The 19,966-nt window shown below is 42.4% G+C and overlaps 1 protein-coding gene and 1 non-coding gene across 2 annotated transcripts in view; both read left to right on the forward strand.

The window, feature by feature from the left end:
• The first annotated feature begins 13,499 nt into the window (after window positions 1–13,499).
• Window positions 13,500–13,587, forward strand: trnay-gua. The gene is given in 2 exon segments: window positions 13,500–13,536; window positions 13,552–13,587. It is a non-coding gene; the product is annotated as a tRNA-Tyr (tRNA).
• Window positions 13,588–15,192: 1,605 nt separating this feature from the next.
• LOC125295321 (histone-lysine N-methyltransferase SETD1B-like) overlaps window positions 15,193–19,966 on the forward strand; it is a 33,445-nt gene continuing 28,671 nt past the window's right edge. The window contains exons 1-2 of the mRNA XM_048244589.1: window positions 15,193–15,391; window positions 17,813–17,946. Coding sequence (XP_048100546.1) covers window positions 15,349–15,391; window positions 17,813–17,946 — 177 coding nt within the window. The 5' untranslated portion in view covers window positions 15,193–15,348. The remainder of the gene's footprint in view (window positions 15,392–17,812; window positions 17,947–19,966) is intronic.

The raw sequence follows: 19,966 nt of genomic DNA on the forward strand, positions 1-19,966 counted from the left end.
CGTTAGACAAACTATGATGGAAGAAAGTGTGTTCTTTATTAAGCAACGTTTGCCTAAAGTTCACCAATGTTCTTTAATATTATAGTGTAGGCTAAGTTAACTCACAGAAAGGAGGATGGTGCTAGGCTAGTCACACTTCACATTCATTAGGCATGCTAATGACATTGTAGCTGTTTTTTTCTTTAATCGTGGAGACATCTTTTAAAATGAGTCTACAGGACAAATTACATGCATTTTATGAAGTAGAATGTTTTTTTCCACAATTGATATTAGAGGGGGAATTAAACCTGGTGTTCTATTAAGTTAGTGCTATGAAGCTTAGGCTACATGATTGATATTATTATGACCGCCAAGTTTGCCGGCGGCGGTCATATAGGTTTAATCAGATTTTTTTTTTTTTTTTTTTTTAGATGCCCAAATTTCCGAATGAATCCCGGACACTGAAAGACCGGGTACACGAAAACTTGGTGGACATGTAACCCCACATGGATAGCATGGAACCATCGTTTTTCGTTTTGATCTGTAGCCCCCGCTGAATTGGACCCCCAAAGGAGGGTAGGGCAGACACAGTTTTCTGTGAATATCTCAAAACCGTAGGGTTTAGGAGGACCATTTTTTTTGTATGTTGATCTCAAGGGGCCATGTCAACCCATTCCATAACCACTCATTTCATGTATAGCGCCACCTAGTTAAACACAAAAAGTAAAAATGAGGTGGTGTAATTGAAGGTATCTGTGACCCAACATAGTCAAAACTGCACGAAATTGGAAGTGTAGGATCATTATGACACCCTCTGTATGCACGCCAAGTTTTGTGGAATTCCGTTCATGGGGGGGCCACACAATAAATTAATTTATGTTACTATACACCAACTGGCCTGTAGGTGGCCGGAGACAGTTTTCTGTGAATATCTCGAGAACCGTAGGGCCTAGGAGGTCCACCTTTTGTTTGTATGTTGGTCTTAAGGGGGCATGTCAACCCATCCCATTACCACTTATTTCATGTATAGCGCCACCTAGTTAAAAATTAAAAAGCAAAAAATTAGGTGTTTTCATCTCAATATCTCTGGCTGACAAGGTCAAAACTGCACGAAATTAAAAGTGTAGGATCATTATGACACCCTCTGAATGCATGCCAAGTTTTGTGTACTTTCGTTCATGGGGGGCCTTACAATAAAATAATTTATGTGTACATTTAGTGACGTACACCAACAAGGATCCCGACACTGAAAGACGGGGTACACAAAACTTGGTGAGCATGTACCCCACATGGATAGCATGGAACCGTCATTTTTTCGTTTTCATCTGCAGCCCCCCCCGCTGGACTGGACCCCCCGAAAGGAGGGTAGGGCAGACACAGTTCTCTGTGAATCTTTTATGGTATGTTGGTCTCAAGGGCCCACATCAACCTGGCTCATAATCACTCATTTGTGATTTGCCCCGGTAAAAAATGAAAATCAGTAGGATTAAAGAAAGCCAAAATAAATATTCATCATCATCATCATGGCTGCATTTTTCAGTATTGGCGAAGAAGTAGTCGCTTTGTCCACTAGATGGCACATCTTTGCAGTGAGATCTAATTTTGTTGGAAGTTAAAAGTGGGTTGGAAAAACAATGGACGCTTCATACAAGGACTGTAATTTACCCAGCTTAACATCTAATAAGGATAGGATTACACAACTTCATGTTCACATGAAGTGTAATTCCCATTTCTTCTTGAAGCCAGAAATAAATCTGAGGATGTTTATCGGACATGCTTGGTTTTTTACTGCAGGTACGCTAATCTTGTAATATCAATAAGGACCTAGGTAATGTTACCAAGTAGCGTTGGTTGAGTGATGGAGGCATTTGATTTATTGCATTTGTAGAAAACTATAAATGCGGTTATACCAAGCAAATATATAGCAGCACTGTTTGTATCTTTCGACTGTCATTTATTGCACGTGCTACAAAATCATTCTGTGCAATGGAAGATTTACCAACGCTACACGGTCTGATACAGTTTTGCCTATATACATGCGAGACTGAGACGCCTGTTTATTTTTGTTTTAAGTAAAGTGCAGGGTGTGAGAGGGGAATCGATGTGCTTTGATTACAGCTTGGTAGTTGTAGTCTGTGAAATTAAAAAGCACGTGTGTGTGAAGTATCCAAACAATGACACCTTCATTTCATTATGGCTGCTTTAGCAAAACACCTTAAGCTACTGTGTAGTGGGTCCCATTTAGAAGTGGCTACTTCATTCGCTTTTCCTTGACTCATGGAGCTGCGAATGTTATTACAACTTTTCGCCACGATATGACAGTTTAAGTCCCGCTTGATACTGTAAAGAAAGCCATTGGTTTCCAAAGGAGATTTTATTTGTGTTGCCAGCATAGCCTATTGACAATTTATGTTGTCAATAGGCCTACCTATAATCCTACCTGTAGCTTAGGAAGCTAACAACTTTCTATTAGGATCTAGTTTGTTAGTTACCGTTTTGTCATAACTCCCGATGCATTTTTGCATTTAGAATAGCCAGAGCGTGTATATCTCAATCGAAAATTAAACAATATCGGGTGCCTATGGACTAGGCTGAGTGAACCCAGCCTGATCTGCCCGCTATTTATTTTTTGATTTCTTAAAAGATTGAGCTTGGTCTGATGAAAGCCAGACTAGCCATGGACCTCAGTTAAACAATGCAAGGGAACATGAATCAGCCTATATTTGCACTAACAATAACGGACAAAAGCTCTTCAACTTTGTCCCGTTAAAATGTGTATGAACAGTCTAGCGACGCATTTCATCAAGGCCCATTTGGACATGTCAGTTATTTGCACCACTGGTTAGATGTAAAACAGCATTTCGTTTCAGACTAGGCTACTGTTACTTAATTTGTGCATTAACAATAACGTTTCAGACTACTGTTACTTAATTTGTGCATTGACAATAAAGTATTACATGAACTAAAGATGACTAAAATCTTATGTAGAAGAAGAAACATTCACAAAAAATCCATCCATCCAAAATGACCTTTTTGTTTTTGATAGCTGTTGAAAACGGCATGGAACTGACAGAGATGTTTTTGTTTATAAAATACATAAAAAAATAAATAAATAAATAACATTATGCTGATACCTTTTGCTTTTCCCAAATACAATGTAGCCTACAGGTGTAAGTGACCTTTCATCAATCCAGTTGCAATGGATGAACTGTGATGAACTGCCCTACTTGTGATTGTTTAGAGATTTTAAAGGTTTTATAACAATTCTACATCTTCTTTGGCTATTCTATAATCTATTCACCTTTTCAGCACCAGTAGGGTACTTTCTGTGCAGCCGCACACACACACTCAGGCATGCCAAACAAGCATACACAAAAGTTTCAAGAGTGGGGGATGGAGTAAAATATGGAGACAAATTGAAGTGTGATTTATTTTCGCGGAACGGATGTACAGGACTGAGCGGCGGTCATATTTTGTACCGCTATGCGGTACATCTAGTTATGCCTTGGTTTATGCGATAGATTTAGATTTTTTTTAAATTATTTGTGTTTGACAGGGCATTCAAGTTCATTTCATGGTAGTGTTTGTAATTTACCTAGTTTTAATCTGTAGCCTAACTATGTTTTTACAGGTGTTCCTGGACAGTTTTGAAACCGAGATGTCTGAACGCCTCAAATAATCAGCAGTAAAGGTAAATATTCTTCATCCAGAACTTCAACTTGGCTCAAGAGACAGTTCCTACTTGCCTCAAGCAGTCTGTTATTGTTCCAGTACCGAAAAACAAAAGTCCATCATGTCTGAATGATTACCACCCAGTAGCCCTGACGCTTACAGTGATGAAGTGTTTTGAGAAGCTTGTGAAAAAACATTATCTGCTCATCCCTCCCTGCCTCCTTTGACCCCTCCAATTTGCTTACAGAGCCAACAGGTCTACAGAGGATGCCATCTCAAAACCTCATGCACACCACCTTAACTCACCTGGAGGGGGGGGAATGGGAATTATGTGAGGATGCTGTTCATTGACTTTAGTTCAGCATTCAACACGATAGTACCTCTCACCTTGGTCACAAAGATGAAGGCCTTAGGACTGAACACCACCCTGTGTCACTGGATATTTGACTTCCTCACCAACCGTTCACAAGTGGTTAGAGTGGGGGGTCTGACATCTGACTCATTAACCATCAGCACTGGTGCTCCCCAAGGCTGTGTTTTGAGTCCACTGCTGTACAACATCTACACACATGACTGCAAAGCCAACAGTAGTCATACCTCCATCATCAAGTTTGCAGATGACACAGTGATCTTGGGCCTGATTAGTAACAACAATGAACAGTTCTACTTGGATCAGGTTGATGAGGTGGCACAGTGGTGTTAATCTAACAGCTTGACACTGAATATCAATAAAACCAAGGAAATGGTAGTGGATTACAGAAGGCAGCAGCAGAACTACAGTTACACCCCACTAATGATCAGCGGGCAACCTGTAGAGAGAGTCACAAGTTTTAAATACCTTGGTGTCCACATTACTGAAGACTTAACATGGACTGTTAACACTCAATATGTTCTGAAGAAGTCCAGACAACTACTTCCTTCGTCAGCTAAGGAAATTCAAAGTTTCTACATCCATCATGAAGGCCTTCTACACTTCAGCTGTTGAGAGTGTTCTAACTGGTAGCATCATCACCTGGTATCGAACTCCACAGTTAGAGATTGTAGTACTCTGCAGAGAGTAGTGCGCTCAGCTGAACGTACTATAAGAACTCAACTCCCTGCTCTACAAGATATCTATTCCAGAAGAGTACTCCTAAGAGCCCAAAAGATTCTGAAGGACTCTTCATCCTAACAATGGATTATTCCTACCGCTGAAATCAAGAAGACGCCTATGTAGTCACAAAGCCAGAACCATGAGACTCAGGAGAAGTTTTATCCCCAGGCCATCCGAACTCTGAACTCACACTATACTGACTTTGCACACATTCACCCCTCAGCACTCTCAAACATTTCCCAACCTGAACTCACACTATACTGACTTTGCACACATTCACCTCAGCACTCTCAAACATTTCCCAACTCTGAACTCACACTATACTGACTTTGCACACATTCACTCCTCAGCACTCTCAAACATTTCCCAACTCTGAACTCACACTATACTGACTTTGCACTCTATTCACCCCCACACACACACACACACACACACCTACAAGACTTTTAGCACTTTGACATCCCTCTCCCTATGCTACAGACCTTTTTATTTATTTTTTTCTTATTTCATCACACGCCAAAACACACACACACACACACACACACACACATATCTGACTTTCTCCAACTTTTGCACACTTTTTATTTATTATTGTTGATTTCTCCTCCATCTACCCATGTCCTTGATTGCCTAGCCTTTCTGCCCCCCACCCCCACCCCCATCCCCAACACACACACTTACATCATCACTGTCATCACTTCACATACATACAGCACACTGCTTGCTACAGTAAGCCTCCTCTACATACTTGCTGCACACTGCCCCCCCCACACATACACAGCACATTGTCTTCTGGATCTTTCTCCAACACACATCCTCTACATACTTACAGCACACTGCCCCACCTACCCACCTACACACTACACACACACACACACACACAGTCACTGCTCCACTCCCCCCCGCCCACACACACATCTTCACTGTCATCACTACATACATTACATACAGTACTCTGCTTGCAATAGTAAGTCCCTGCCCCCTACATACACAGCACATTATTTCATCAGGAAGCTTCTCCAACACACATCCCCAACATACTTACAGCACACTGCCCCCAATACACACAGCACATTGTCTCATGAGGGAAGCTTCTCCAACACACATATTGCACACTGCCCTCTCCCCCACATACACAGCACACTATCCCATCTCCCCTGTCATCCCCCAACACACACACCAAGACCCCTGGCAGTTGGGTTAGCCCCTTGAGCCGTGGATCTGCCCAAGGTTTCTTCCCTTGGTAAGGAGTTTTTCCTTGCCCCTGTTGCTCTTGGTGCTCCTTGTTGGTGCCCCCCACCCAATCCCAATCCTCCCCACCTTTTTTATGCAGCCCTTGCCACTTAATCTACTAAACCCCCCCCCCCCCCATTAATGCACAAATAGGCTGACACCGGACATAATTTCACTGCATTTCTTACTTCCAGTAACTATATGCATGTGACTATAAACTTCCTTGTATCCTTGTATCCTTGTATCCAGGACCTTGTCCCATTACTCTTAAAGCATAACTCAAGCCAAAATGCAACCTAGGGTCTTTTTGTGAATGTACCTGAGTCAAACATTCGTTTGAAAGAATAATTAAGTCAGAAGCGCCACCATTAAGCTTGACTGTATTGTCGTTTCTGGGTCAAATGCCATTTTGAATGGGAGTCGTAGGGGCAGAACTACATGATGATTTTGATTCATGCATCAAAATAATAGGCTAGTGCCCCTACGACTCCCATTTAAAATGCCATTTGACCCGAAAACGATAATATGGTTGTATTGGAAACAAAGGAATCTAAGGTAATCAAATGCAGAAAACAGGGTGGTTGCACTCATATCGGTGCCAAAGTGCACAACGCTTTAAGGAAAGACTACCTGGCCAGGTCTACCCATACCAGGATGGCAAACAGATGGTGTCAATACCAATTTGACCCATAAAAAGTAAATGGCAAATAGGTACAGATAATCTGTATTAATCTCATCATTGCCAATGGATTTCTGTGTAAAATATTGTTTATCTTGTAAAATGTTGTCCATCTTATTTTTGTTCACAGACAACAGAGACAAATTCTCTAATACCAAGGTCAATGCATTTGACTGCTGTCCAGCCCCGGGTTGCCACCGAAAACTTTATGCATCTTGGACTGGAAGATGGCGTGCTAGTAAGGAAGCTAGCTACCACAGCCTTTGCCACCACATCTCAGTGTTGGGAGGGAAGTTCACTCACTGCACAACTCTACCAGCTGTACCTTTCCTCCTCAGCCATGATCCGTAACCACCATGGTTTTCTTTCTGGGCCAGAAGACTTTGCAAACAAATAAGCAATAAATGATCATGCATTACAAATTTAGCCATGTTAGACTGTTAAGTTGTTGGCTTGTAGGCTGGGTGTCCAGTAAACAATTTCAAGCTTAGAGGGCAAATTCTCTCACCTAGGAGGGTAAACAACTTTTGTTTTTCATGAAATCTGCATTTTGAATTGATGGTCTACCAATGAGGCTGTAGAGTATCGTTGACACAATAGTGGCAAAAGCACTTATGCATGAAAACATGCATTCGGTGTATTATATTATATATTATTTCACACACATAGATATTAAATGTGTGCGCATCAAATTCTCTGCTTGCGGCGCACTCAGAGGAAACTGCTCCCCAAGCATGGAAGAAAATGCTGCGAAGCGAGGAGGAATCTGACCAGCGCTCCAAACAGCCACTCGAAAAAATCTATGCATGTGAAATAATATAATACGCCCAAATGCATGTTTTATCGCTACACCACATCCAACTTAAAGATATGCTCAAGAGATCCATAACTTTCAGAAAAATGTTTTACTTTTTGTTATGGATGAATATTATGTTTTGTTTTCATTCATGTCAATAAAATGTTTTTCTCATAATCAAAGTGTAATTTGTCATGTAACAGAATAGGTAGGAGAGTACTAATAGTACAATTTTAAATCACACTAATATTATACTTAAATTGTATGCCTTTATAATGCTTAAAGTAGCTTAAGACTATACTTTTATTAACATAACTACAAACTTTCAAGGCACTTATTGTAGTCAGGAAGTACATTTGAAGTTAATTTAAAATATTACAGAAGCATGCCAAATTAATAGAAATTAGGAGGATAAGAGTGTATTCAAAATACACTACTACACTATTATTAGTTATACTGTAATGCCTTTTAAGTACATTTCCAATACACTTGGGATGTTACAAAATTGTACTGTGACTGTTTCGAATGCTCATAAAATCTCTTTTTGTATAATGTACTTAAGAACACTTAAAGTTTGAAAAAAGTTGTTCCATTTTAGCACACTAATTATACTCAAAGTATAGTCAAGTTGGTATTAAGTTGAACTTAATACATAATTCAATACACTTAATTACACTTGGATTTGACGAAAAAAGTACAAACGGTACTTAGTACACTTTCAAAAAGTATACTTTTAATAGTTTTTTTTTTTACCTGGGCTGCCTGGGGCCACACCCGGTCAGTCTGGAGGGTGCTCAGTTGTAGGCTGTAATAGCGGACGTCTCCAGACTCTGCGTTGAAGGCGTCTTTACTGATGAGACCCCAAGACTGACTGGCCTCCGCTAAAGTGCATCCCGCTGCTCGTTGAAAAACATAAATATCTGAAAAACAACGATGCAACAATCCCTTTGATGAATTCCGCAACACGTTGAAGTGCACAAAAGATCAATTCCATTCTGGATTTAAAGGGGACATGGCTGCAAAGTTGAATTATTCATCGGACATTAATCGGTCCTTGTCCTAGTCATCAGAGTCGACACATAGTAGAATTGACTCACTTTTTGTGTGGTTCAAGTGGTCCCTCAGATATGTCGCTCGGTCTCTCATATGGGTGTGTACATATCCAATATACATATCAACAAAACGTTTGTCTGTGTGGTCTGCTGTAGTGGAATGGTTAGCTCCTCTGTATAGAAGCTTGTTGTCGTTTGTGTCATAGTATCCCATCTGAATATCATCCAGCATGGCCACAGCACTGAATTCTGGGAAGGGAGTCTCTCCTTTGATGAACGTAGCGAGCATTCACAGGGAATGAGAGCCTCCACAGGGAATGAGAGCCTCCACAGGGAACGAGAGCCTTCACAGGGAATGAGAGCCTCCACAGGGAACGAGCCTAATTGCAGGAAAAAAACAAAGATTAGGTGTAATGCGACAGTGGCTCAGGATGTAACCCCAGTGCTCCTGATGAGGACACTTAACCCCAGAGCTCCTGATGAGGACACTTAACCCCAGTGCTCCTGGCTCCTGATGAGGACACTTAACCCCAGTGCTCCTGATGAGGACACTTAACCCCAGTGCTCCTGATGAGGACACTTAACCCCAGTGCTCCTGATGAGCAGGTTGGCGCCTTGCATGGCAGCCTCAGCCATCAGTGTGTGAGTGGGTGATGTGAGGCATGACATTGTAAAGCACTTAGAGGCCGTTTACATGACACCGCCGGGTGGATTTTCTCTTACCGCTTTCACACCTTTAACGACTCCGGCAAGAAAAAACCTCGCGTGTACAGGTACGCGAGGTGTAACCGGCTAAATGTGCTGTAGTGCATATGCCAGACCAGTCGATGGCGCCGCTGTGCAGAAGCTTCACGATAATTTCGTGTGAATCTAGAAGAAAACATTGAAACAGTTTGTTAAGCCAGAGAATGTCTAATAAGTGCTCTGGTTAAGCAGTCGCATGAAATAAGGAGACTACAGACAATTCGGTTTTCAATTCAACTGTTAAACTAATAAAGTTTTCATTTTCAAGGTATGTGACTGCTATGTGCAATTTTAAATGCTTTGCCTACGCATTGCATTAGGTCTGAGCAAAGCTACTGGAGAAAACACTAACATGCAGTAAGCTAATGTTTAACTAAGTTAAGCTAACGTGTGCTTCTAACTTAGCCACTAAAAGCTGATAGGCTACATTGTGCACATAAATCATGACAGGGGAAAGAAAAACATTTTAATATGATAAATAAATGGTTTGGTTTGTTTTGACAAGCAACATGTCAGGTCGAGTGCCGTGGCTGAGTTGAGAGGTGGGGCTATGTCGTCATAAAGTTGCCGGCTTCGCATTCCTACAGGCGCCTACACGGGCGAAAGTTAGCCAGGCGGTTTCAAAAGTTCCCACTGAAGCCGGTTTCAAAAGCTATCGGTTTCAGTCTCCTAAACTGCCGGCGTCGTGTACATGCAAGGCGTAACCGTTAACAAAACCTCACCGGTTTCACAAAAAACGGCGTCGTGTGCACGGCCCCTTAGAGTGCTCCGAGGAGTCGAAAAGTGCTATATAAATCCCATCCATTTACCATTTAATGTCATGAAAGTTTACCAATCTACAACTAATACATATGGCCATGTTCCATTATCCTCAAAGTCCAATCAGGCTTATCTATACAAAGGACATCATATGACAGAAGCGAAGCACTAAGACAGTATATGTGTCAGTCACTTATGAATGTGTTGGCAGATCCCTGTCTCTATCTGAGTCATAGTGTTAGTAAATTACACTGAGTTGGTGTTATGTTTAGTCATGCACAGACAAAAGATGCCAAGTCTGTGTGCTATTGTTACAGTTAGGTATTGCGTACACACTTGCCTTTACAGGAGATGTGTTGGCAGGGATTTGTCTGAATTCAATTTAGCACTGGGTTAAAATTAGAGGCCTACACTGATCACATCAGTACCCCGAGTCAATACATTCTCCCTTATTCACTTAAAAGATCCTCAATTAAGCACACAATAGTGTTAAGCACACAATAGTGTAAATCACACATCAAATCTGTTTGTGACAGACTTGGTAAAATGACTGATCATCTGAAGAGTTATCGGTGACCTCACCTGCTGCCCCTCTGCCATGAGTTGAGAGAAGTATCAGAACCAAGAGTGAGTTCATGCTGAAACAGTTTGCTGAAAATAAAAACTAACTTGGATACGAAAAACTGTTGTTGTCCTCTCAGGTATCTCCTACGCACAATGCTTCAGTCCAGTTGTAGCTTGCTTGGACTTTGACCAGTCATAAGTGTTAATACTCACCTAAGGTGCTCCTCCATGGTAGGCATGATTATGCTGCCATGCATGACCAGCTTCTTCAGATGGTCACGCCAGCATATCCAGCTGGTGGCCCAACCAGCTACACCAGCAGACCAGCAAGAGCTGGAAGAAAAACAGCAAAGACCAGCTAAAACCATCTAACAGCATAAGCTGGTTTCTAGCTGTTTTTTTCAGCAGGGGTATGGGGTAACTGCTCTGAAGATTAATGACTTCAGGCCTGTCGCTCTAACATCACATGTGATGAAAACAATGGAGCGGCTGGTCTTAGGTATGCTCAGACCCCAGGTACGCCATGCACTAGACCCACTACAGTTTGCATACCAGGAGAAAGTGGGCGTGGACGATGCCATCACTTATCTTCTACACAGGACACATTCTCACCTAGACAAGGGGAAAAGTGCTGTGAGAATCATGTTCTTTGATTTCTCAAGTGCTTTTAACACCATCCAACCCCTCAGACTGGGAGACAAGCTCTTGCAGATGGGTGTGGACGCTCACCTGGTAACCTGGATTACAGATTACCTGAACGAATGACCACAGTTCGCCAGACTGAAGAACTGCCTCTCTGACACTGTGATCAGCAGCACCGAGCCCACAGGGAACTGTGCTCTCTCCAGTCCTGTTCACCCTGTACACATCTGACTTCCGCTACAACACCGAGTCATGCCACATGCAGAAGTTTTCTGATGATACTGCAATTGTGGGGTGTATCGGGGACGAGCAAGAGGAGGAGTACAGGAGCCTGGTGGAGGACTTTGTGCAATGGTGCAAACTCAACCACCTTCAACTTAACACTTCAAAGACCAAGGAGATGGTGGTGGATTTCCGAAGGTCTAAGCCCGCTCTGCTACCAGTCTCCATTGATGGGGTCAATGTGGAGGTGGTAAGCACCTACAAGTATCTGGGTCTCCACCTGGACAATAAACTGGACTGGTCAGCCAACACTGATGCACTCTACAAGAAAGGACAGAGCAGGCTGTACTTTCTGAGGAGGCTGCGGTCCTTCAATGTGTGCAGCAAGCTCCTCAGGATGTTCTATCAGTCTGTTGTGGCCAGCGCCCTCTTCTATGCAGTGGTATGCTGGGGAGGAAGCACAAAGAAGAAGGATGTGGGGCGACTTGACAGGCTGGTAAGGAAGGCTGGCTCTGTAGTGGGAGCTGAACTGGAGTGCATCACTTCAATATCTGACAAAAGGACCCTAAACAAACTGATCAACATCTTGGACAATGAATGTCATCCGCTCTACAGCACTATCAAAAACCAAAAGAGCTTGATCAGCTGGAGACTTCGCTCACTGCCATGCACAACTGAAAGGCTGAGGAAGTCATTTGTTCCTAGAGCCATTGAACTGTTTAATGCCTCACTAAAGGGAAGAGGAGAGATAGACTTCTCTGCTTAGTCTGTCTGCCTCTCCACCCTCTCCATGTCCATGTTTTTTGAGTACTGACTGCCCACTACTGCTTACTACTGTTTTACTATTGTACACAGCCTAATGTTTCCACTACTGTTTTACTGCTACACTGTTACCTCAACCTGTTCTTGCACTAAAATAGTTTTTTATTTTACCTTGTCTACATTACACTTTACTCTCCTATTTGTCTATATTATTTATGCTGGTCTCTAGACCTTACTGTTGCACTAATGTTGGACTACTGTTTGCACCTTCACCATGACACCCACTCTCTTGAGCACCTTGCCAGGCACACATAACTAAGGACTATGGTTGGACTACTGTTTGCACCTTCACCATGACACTCACTCCCTTTTCCCTTAGCACCTCACCAGTCCTGGCCCTGTCACTATAAGCGTCTTATGCTTGATCACCCTCAAGCACATTGGACTTTCTTAATTTAACTTATATAGTGTGTTTAGTATTTAGTTTTGTTAGTTTCTTATCTTATTTTCTACTGTCTTTATTATACAGTGGAGTTAAGTTATATATTTATACTATACTAATGTTTACCATTTCTGCTGTAAGTGCATGTTGTGTGTTATGTCTGTATGCTACTGAGACCCTTGAATTTCCCCTTGAGGGGGAAATTGAGGATCTATCTATCTATCTATCTATCTGAAGAGATGACTGAGTCCTGTCCTGTAATACACAACATAACCAACAGAGGTCAGTCTACAACAAGTTATTTTGCCATACTCCAAATATTCCAGTTACTCGTGATTCTAATGGACCAGTGCAAACCAAGCAGTGCAGAACAGATTAGTAGAGAGCATTCTTATCGGATTTATGAGACGAGAAAGGCTTCATTTGCAGCATCGATATGGCTCTACGCCCTAAGGTGTTTCTCTATAACTCAATATCTCTTATTTCAATAGGCTAGTCCAAGCAGACCACCTAAAGCGAAGTCCGCCCGCGAATGCAGTTTGTAGGTTGCGTGATTTTGAACAGCACTCTGATCGAACCTCCCTCTGCTTTCCAGTGTGTTGCCAAATGCTTCATTAAATTTGATGTGTTCCCCTTAACACGCAATAGTTTTTAAACATGTTAGCCTAGCTTACTTATGCCGGTGTTGGAGTTTGATTCACAGTGTAGCGTACCGCGTTGACGTCGAGCAACTTCCGTGTGCGATAAAATCCTACAGTTAAAATATGCTTGGAGTAGAGTGTAGCAGACTATCAATTCGAGTTGATAGACCTATATGAATAAATACAGTTCAAGACCATAACGATTAGACATCATTGTAGCCTTCGATAGCTCAGTTGGTAGAGCGGAGGACTGTAGTGGTATATCATTGACATCTTTAGGTCGCTGGTTCGAATCCGGCTCGAAGGATAGATTTTCTGAATTCATCGATCGACTTGGTGGGTCCGCCAAACTTTCTAGCCAAACAAGCTCACAACAAAATTCTAGGTCCATCTGCTGGCCAATGAAAATACGATATGAGGTTACCAACATCAATGGTAACCTAAGCAGGCTATCTAACCTAACAAAGGTCAAATTAATAACATTTACAAAAAAACCTACAATAAATATATCGTTTGAAGTATTCATCCGCAGTAGTATATGCCCAGCAGAAAATCAATAACCGCAGCCCACTGCCTAGTGAATTTCAGATCTCGGCTATACCATGTGAACGTAATCTTTCACGATATTTAATCTAACTATTAGCAGAGCCCGTCTACGGAGAGCCTTGCCACTCCGTATTAAGTCCCATTGTACCGAATTTTGGATGCAGTTCCACCAGAGTTCCACTGGGGCGATCGCCATGAGTGCAGAATGAATGGGAGTCAATGGAGCTAGACGGCTAAATGTGTCTCTTTCACCTGGTTGTCGTTGACAAATCTCAGAATTGATTGTAGTTTGTATAACTTCAACATGGGTTATAGGTCAAAAGTTGAATGAACGAGTACTTATGTCCTTTTGATTTCTTACAGGTTGGGTCGTTGTTGCACATAACACGCTAGCATTGTGTTAATTTGAAAGGCTTTTTAGAACAATTAAGTGACTTTTAAAAATATAATACTCAACCAAGTGTATTTTCTTTGCCTCCCCTTTCGAATGCAATACTTAAATTACTTGGAAAAAAATTATATCCCAAGAAAAGTGGATTTTGAGGGGTACAGCTCCATAGACCTCCATGCATTCTGCACTCGTGGACGAGCGCCCTCATGTGGAACCACAGAAGGAACTGCAACCAGTTCAGAAACCGGAAGTTTTCCGAGAGTGGCAGTTCTCCCCTTATTAGACATTCTCTGCTATTAGTGTGTTAGCCTACTAAAGTAAAACAATATGTGTCTATAGCCTAGGCTATCAACTGTAGCAACATCAGTGCATTATGTGCATTACAAAATGTTAGTCTTTTATGGCCTAATAAACAAATATTTTATGAATATTTTTATTATTTTAACTTATATTCATAAACGTCTTTCATGTTGACTTTAGTTTCTTAGGCTATGAGTGTGGGATTCTATCAACTATTTCACTGCCTGTCTGACAGATTTAAGCATGATATAGGCTACCGTTTTTTACTACCAGAGTCTTTCTTTAAAAGCCTAACGCTGAATGAAATATGAGATTGTAGCCTGTTTTGGCGCTCAGTTAGCTCACATCAACAGAATTCCCTCAGCGATAGTCGTGTGGGGAGTTCGCTGGGATCTCCCGACAACTTTATTCTGGCTGTTTCTGTTAATCGCTTTCAAAGTAGCAAAAACCGAAGTATGTGTTCATGAAAAAATATTTTCAATAATCAGCGAACACATTTAACGAGAAGCACCACTAAATGACCCTGTTTCAATCGGTGACCCATTTTAAAATTAATATCATGGCTGTGTCGTGACGAAAGTGCGATAGAAGCGAACAGGTGAGGTTGACAACACCTGTATGCGATGAGGCGAGAGGTGTTTTGATGCAAGCCACATCCTGAGATCATTTGAGACACACAATGTAGATATGAATAGGAAGGGCAGGTATTTTACCTGTGCAGCAGGCTTCATTATTAGAGCAGCCTATATGTAGGCTAGTTTATCAACGTCTAATAGGCTATCCGACCGAAATATAGGATGAATTTGTATAACAGTTTCTGGAGAACAAACGATGTACGAGAGCGAAGACAGGAACTGCCATTATGAAGATAACGGTAAAGGCGTAGCCTAGGCCTATTCTTTTCCCGTTTTTACTTTATTTGCTCCAGGGTTTCACTGATTACAAGGTTATAACGATACAACATACGCGTAGATTACGGTGGGGACGGGTGGGATATGTCCCCACCACTATTTATAATTTGAATTTTGTCCCCACCACTTCTAAAAATGTGCAAACCAATTGCGACCGAAAAAATCCCCACATACTGAAATCATCGAGTCTAAACCGTGCGATAGGCGTGCACAATGACATCCTCACAGCATGCACAGCTGCCTAGATATGTGTGGATCGAGTGTTGCGTGGTTAAGGTTTTTTAACATCCGCACCCACCCGACCCTCCAGTCATGTAGCCTAATGCCTGCTAGAGTTGACTGTAGCTCGGAATGCAATCGGTTGCCATAGTAGGCTATCCTAAAATCCAGCGATAAAACAAAGCATGAACTCATGAGCGTCGGTCTGCCATAGGCTATATGTATCCTCTGATTGTAATGTTTACAGATAGGCTATCTAGGCGATATTTGTAACATTTATTTTGTATTTGGCCTGTTATAAAATCATATAGGCCTATTGAACAATTTAAACACATTGTGAACCCCAAAGTTGGAGACATGCATATAGACATTGCTGCAAATTTAAAACCGGATTACTCTAACTGTACAGGGGATTATTAAACTTTAATTACACCCTTGTGTTCGGTAAGGTCTGCTGTTTATTCTGATATATGGTTTGTCATGTGTTCAGGGAAAGTTCGCGAAGCCAAGATGAATGGTTAGGGAGACGGGTGCAGAAAATAGGCTATGACTAAATTAAAGTTAGGCTACTTTTCTCGCGAACCGTTTACCACAACAACTAACCACCAACATCGTTTAAAAGCTGAGAAAAAGCTCGTTCGTGTGATACATTTGATGTATGTGATGAATAGGCTACTTCGCAAGTAGTTCAGCAAATTTGGGTGGGACCGAAATAGGCTACCTTACAGAGCAGCAGATCAGGGCTGGCCATATCGGCTCTGATGTGCGTACATTGATTTAAATGCATCGCTTCACTACCCAACACGCGAACAAGAAAGAAAAGAAACCAATGAGCTTATGTCGCGATTTCCGATAGGCCCAGGCCTAGAGAAAAGCAGCTATGGGAACCTAACAAGTAGGATTTGCTTTGCCTACTCTGCTGTTTGGTTGTCCCAAACTTTGAGACGACCCATACTCGCATTAACTGAATCTTATCAACCCGAACTGCGATGTTCCAAACAGAGTGACAGGATGCAATGCCTAATAATCTCACTGCTTACGGCATAACTGATACAGTGCGCCTAGGCCTACTGTTAAACACCTGAAAAATATTAAGCTGCTGTTTTCTTTTCATGACGAGCACTAGGCCTACGTTTGAATGATTTATGACTGAATGGAACGTGCTTATCACGTCGTGTGACAAAGTTTACACCAACCATCATCTTCTAATGTAGGCCTATCCTTATGTTGAGATGTCCATTCTCTTTGCCCTAGGCTATCATTTGTGTGTGAAGCATGTTTCAATTAAGACAATACACAAGCTATTTTTATTGTTGTATTGAATGATTTCATGAATTAATTGTGCGAAAAGTCGTAGGCTACAGGATTAAGGCTGGCGGCCACTGACCAAAGGCCACAGTAGCCTGTGGACCTCTGATTTTCAAAGGGAATCCACGGCCAACGAGGGGCAACTCTTCTCTTCAATTTCCTTCTAAATTACTTTTATTGTCTGAAGACATCTATCATAAGAATCTAACATTCCTTAACAGCAAAGCAAATGCAAGCTAACCAAAATGCAGTCGGTTCTCCTGCCATGGTTTTGGAAATCACACACCTGCTGCATCTGAAGGCCCACGCATAATAAGGCCTACGCAATCACTCTACACGCCCCTGTTGCACGTAACATTAATAGCTGATGCTGCCTCCCCAAAATTCCGCATCATGTGAACAGATCAGCAGGCCTGCAAATTTTCACCTCGTTTTCAGACACCGTTGCGGCAAAAAGCGATCTCATTGTTTTTTTTTTTTTTGTCGGGTCAGGTTCGGGTTCGGTGAATCAGTGCATATTGAGGGCAGTGGGTGCAGATTGACTCTCTGATCGGGGGTGGGTGCGGATGTTAAAAAACCTTAACCCGGCGCAACACTAGCCTATACTGTTGAGCATATTGTAATGCAGCGTTGAATGGATGAATAGCTTACATAAGGGTACCCCGCACTTTTCAAAACACACTCAAGCTTATGGTTATTGTCCCCACCACTTCTAAAAACAAACTGACGCCCTTGCGATACAATGCAAGTTTGTGTAAAGAATAATATTACCTAGGCCTACTATTTGTATACACAATTGTTCAGAATATTTTTTGTTTGTCTTATATTGACCATTTCTCGTTACTGTTGCTTCGAAGTAAGCGGAACAAGTCGGAGACCAGGGGAAGATCGTGTTCTCGGCTGGAGGAATTGTAAATTGATTACTGACCCTGCTTTGACTGACGGCCTACCAAAGCTTTATCGTTACGATGGACAGTATTTCAGCTCGCCGGTAAGTTGGCACGCTGCACACGTGTTTGGTTTTCTTTGATTAAAATAGGAACAGACTCTTCAACCAGTTCACTCTAGTAGAATAGGTCCATAGTAGGTCTATACTCCACTGTAACTCCTCTATTCTACGAAAGAAGTGGCTATGCACAGCGATATCACCCCAGACTTTTCATAATGTGGATCAAAGTTGCAGTGATGCAACCGGTTATTTTGGTAACAAAAAACAATGTGCACACAGGCAGGTGTAGCCAGGATGGAGACCAATGTACAGGCAGGTGTAGCCAGGATGGAGACCGATGTGCATGTACAGGCAGGTGTAGCCAGGATGTGCATACAGGATGGAGAGTGTAGCCGGTTCAGGGTCTCCCCCCTGTAGGTGTGACCAGTGGTATTTGGCTCTGCGTTGTGATTGGGCCTCCCCCCTGTAGGTGTGACCGGTGGTATTTGGCTCTGCGTTGTGATTGGGCCTCCCCACTGTAGATGTGACCGGTGGTATTTGGCTCTGCGTTTTGATTGGGCCTCCCCACTGTAGGTGATTTGGCTCTGCGTTGTGATTGGGCCTCCCCACTGTTGGTGATTTGGCTCTGCGTTGTGATTGGGCCTCCCCACTGTAGGTGATTTGGCTCTGCGTTGTGATTGGGCCTCCCCACTGTAGGCACTGTAGTTGTTTTACTATTTGGACTACAGAGGTGGACGTATAGGGGTCTAGTTAATATTCTGAAATGTGTTGTCTGTCTGTAATCATTAGAACTCAGGGCCGTTCTGAAATGTGATGTCTGTCTGTAATCATTAGAACTCAGGGCTGTTCTGTCTGTCTGTAATCATTAGAGACTCAGGACTGTTCTGTCTGTGCTCAGGACTGTTCTGTCTGTCTGTGATCATTAGAACTCAGGGCTGTTCAGGGCTGTTCCGTCTGTAATCATTAGAACTCAGGGCTGTTCTGTCTGCTTGATCAGGGCTGTTCTGTCTGTGATCATTAGAACTCAGGGCTGTTCCGTCTGTAATCATTAGAACTCAGGACTGTTCTGTCTGTCTGTGATCATTAGAACTCAGGGCTGTTCTGTCTGTGATCATTAGAACTCAGGACTGTTCTGTCTGTCTGTAATCATTAGAACTCAGGGCTGTTCTGTCTGTGATCATTAGAACTCAGGACTGTTCTGTCTGTCTGTGATCATTAGAACTCAGGACTGTTCTGTCTGTCTGTAATCATTAGAACTCAGGGCTGTTCTGTCTGTGATCATTAGAACTCAGGACTGTTCTGTCTGTCTGTAATCATTAGAACTCAGGGCTGTTCCGTCTGTAATCATTAGAACTCAGGGCTGTTCTGTCTGTGATCATTAGAACTCAGGACTGTTCTGTCTGTGTGTGATCATTAGAACTCAGGGCTGTTCTGTCTGTGATCATTAGAACTCAGGACTGTTCTGTCTGTCTGTAATCATTAGAACTCAGGACTGTTCTGTCTGTCTGTGATCATTAGAACTCAGGACTGTTCTGTCTGTCTGTGATCATTAGAACTCAGGGCTGTTCTGTCTGTGATCATTAGAACTCAGGACTGTTCTGTCTGTGTGTGATCATTAGAACTCAGGACTGTTCTGTCTGTGTGTGATCATTAGAACTCAGGACTGTTCTGTCTGTGTGTGATCATTAGAACTCAGGACTGTTCTGTCTGTGTGTGATCATTAGAACTCAGGGCTGTTCTGTCTGTCTGTGATCATTAGAACTCAGGGCCGTTCTGAAATGTGATGTCTGTCTGTAATCATTAGAACTCAGGGCTGTTCTGTCTGTGATCATTAGAACTCAGGGCTGTTCCGTCTGTAATCATTAGAACTCAGGGCTGTTCTGTCTGTCTGTGATCATTAGAACTCAGGGCTGTTCTGTCTGTGATCATTAGAACTCAGGGCTGTTCTGTCTGTCTGTGATCATTAGAACTCAGGGCTGTTCTGTCTGTGATCATTAGAACTCAGGGCTGTTCTGTCTGTCTGTGATCATTAGAACTCAGGACTGTTCTGTCTGTCTGTGAT

Source organism: Alosa alosa, chromosome 5 (assembly GCF_017589495.1).
Source record: "Alosa alosa isolate M-15738 ecotype Scorff River chromosome 5, AALO_Geno_1.1, whole genome shotgun sequence".
Lineage (NCBI taxonomy): Eukaryota > Metazoa > Chordata > Actinopteri > Clupeiformes > Clupeidae > Alosa > Alosa alosa.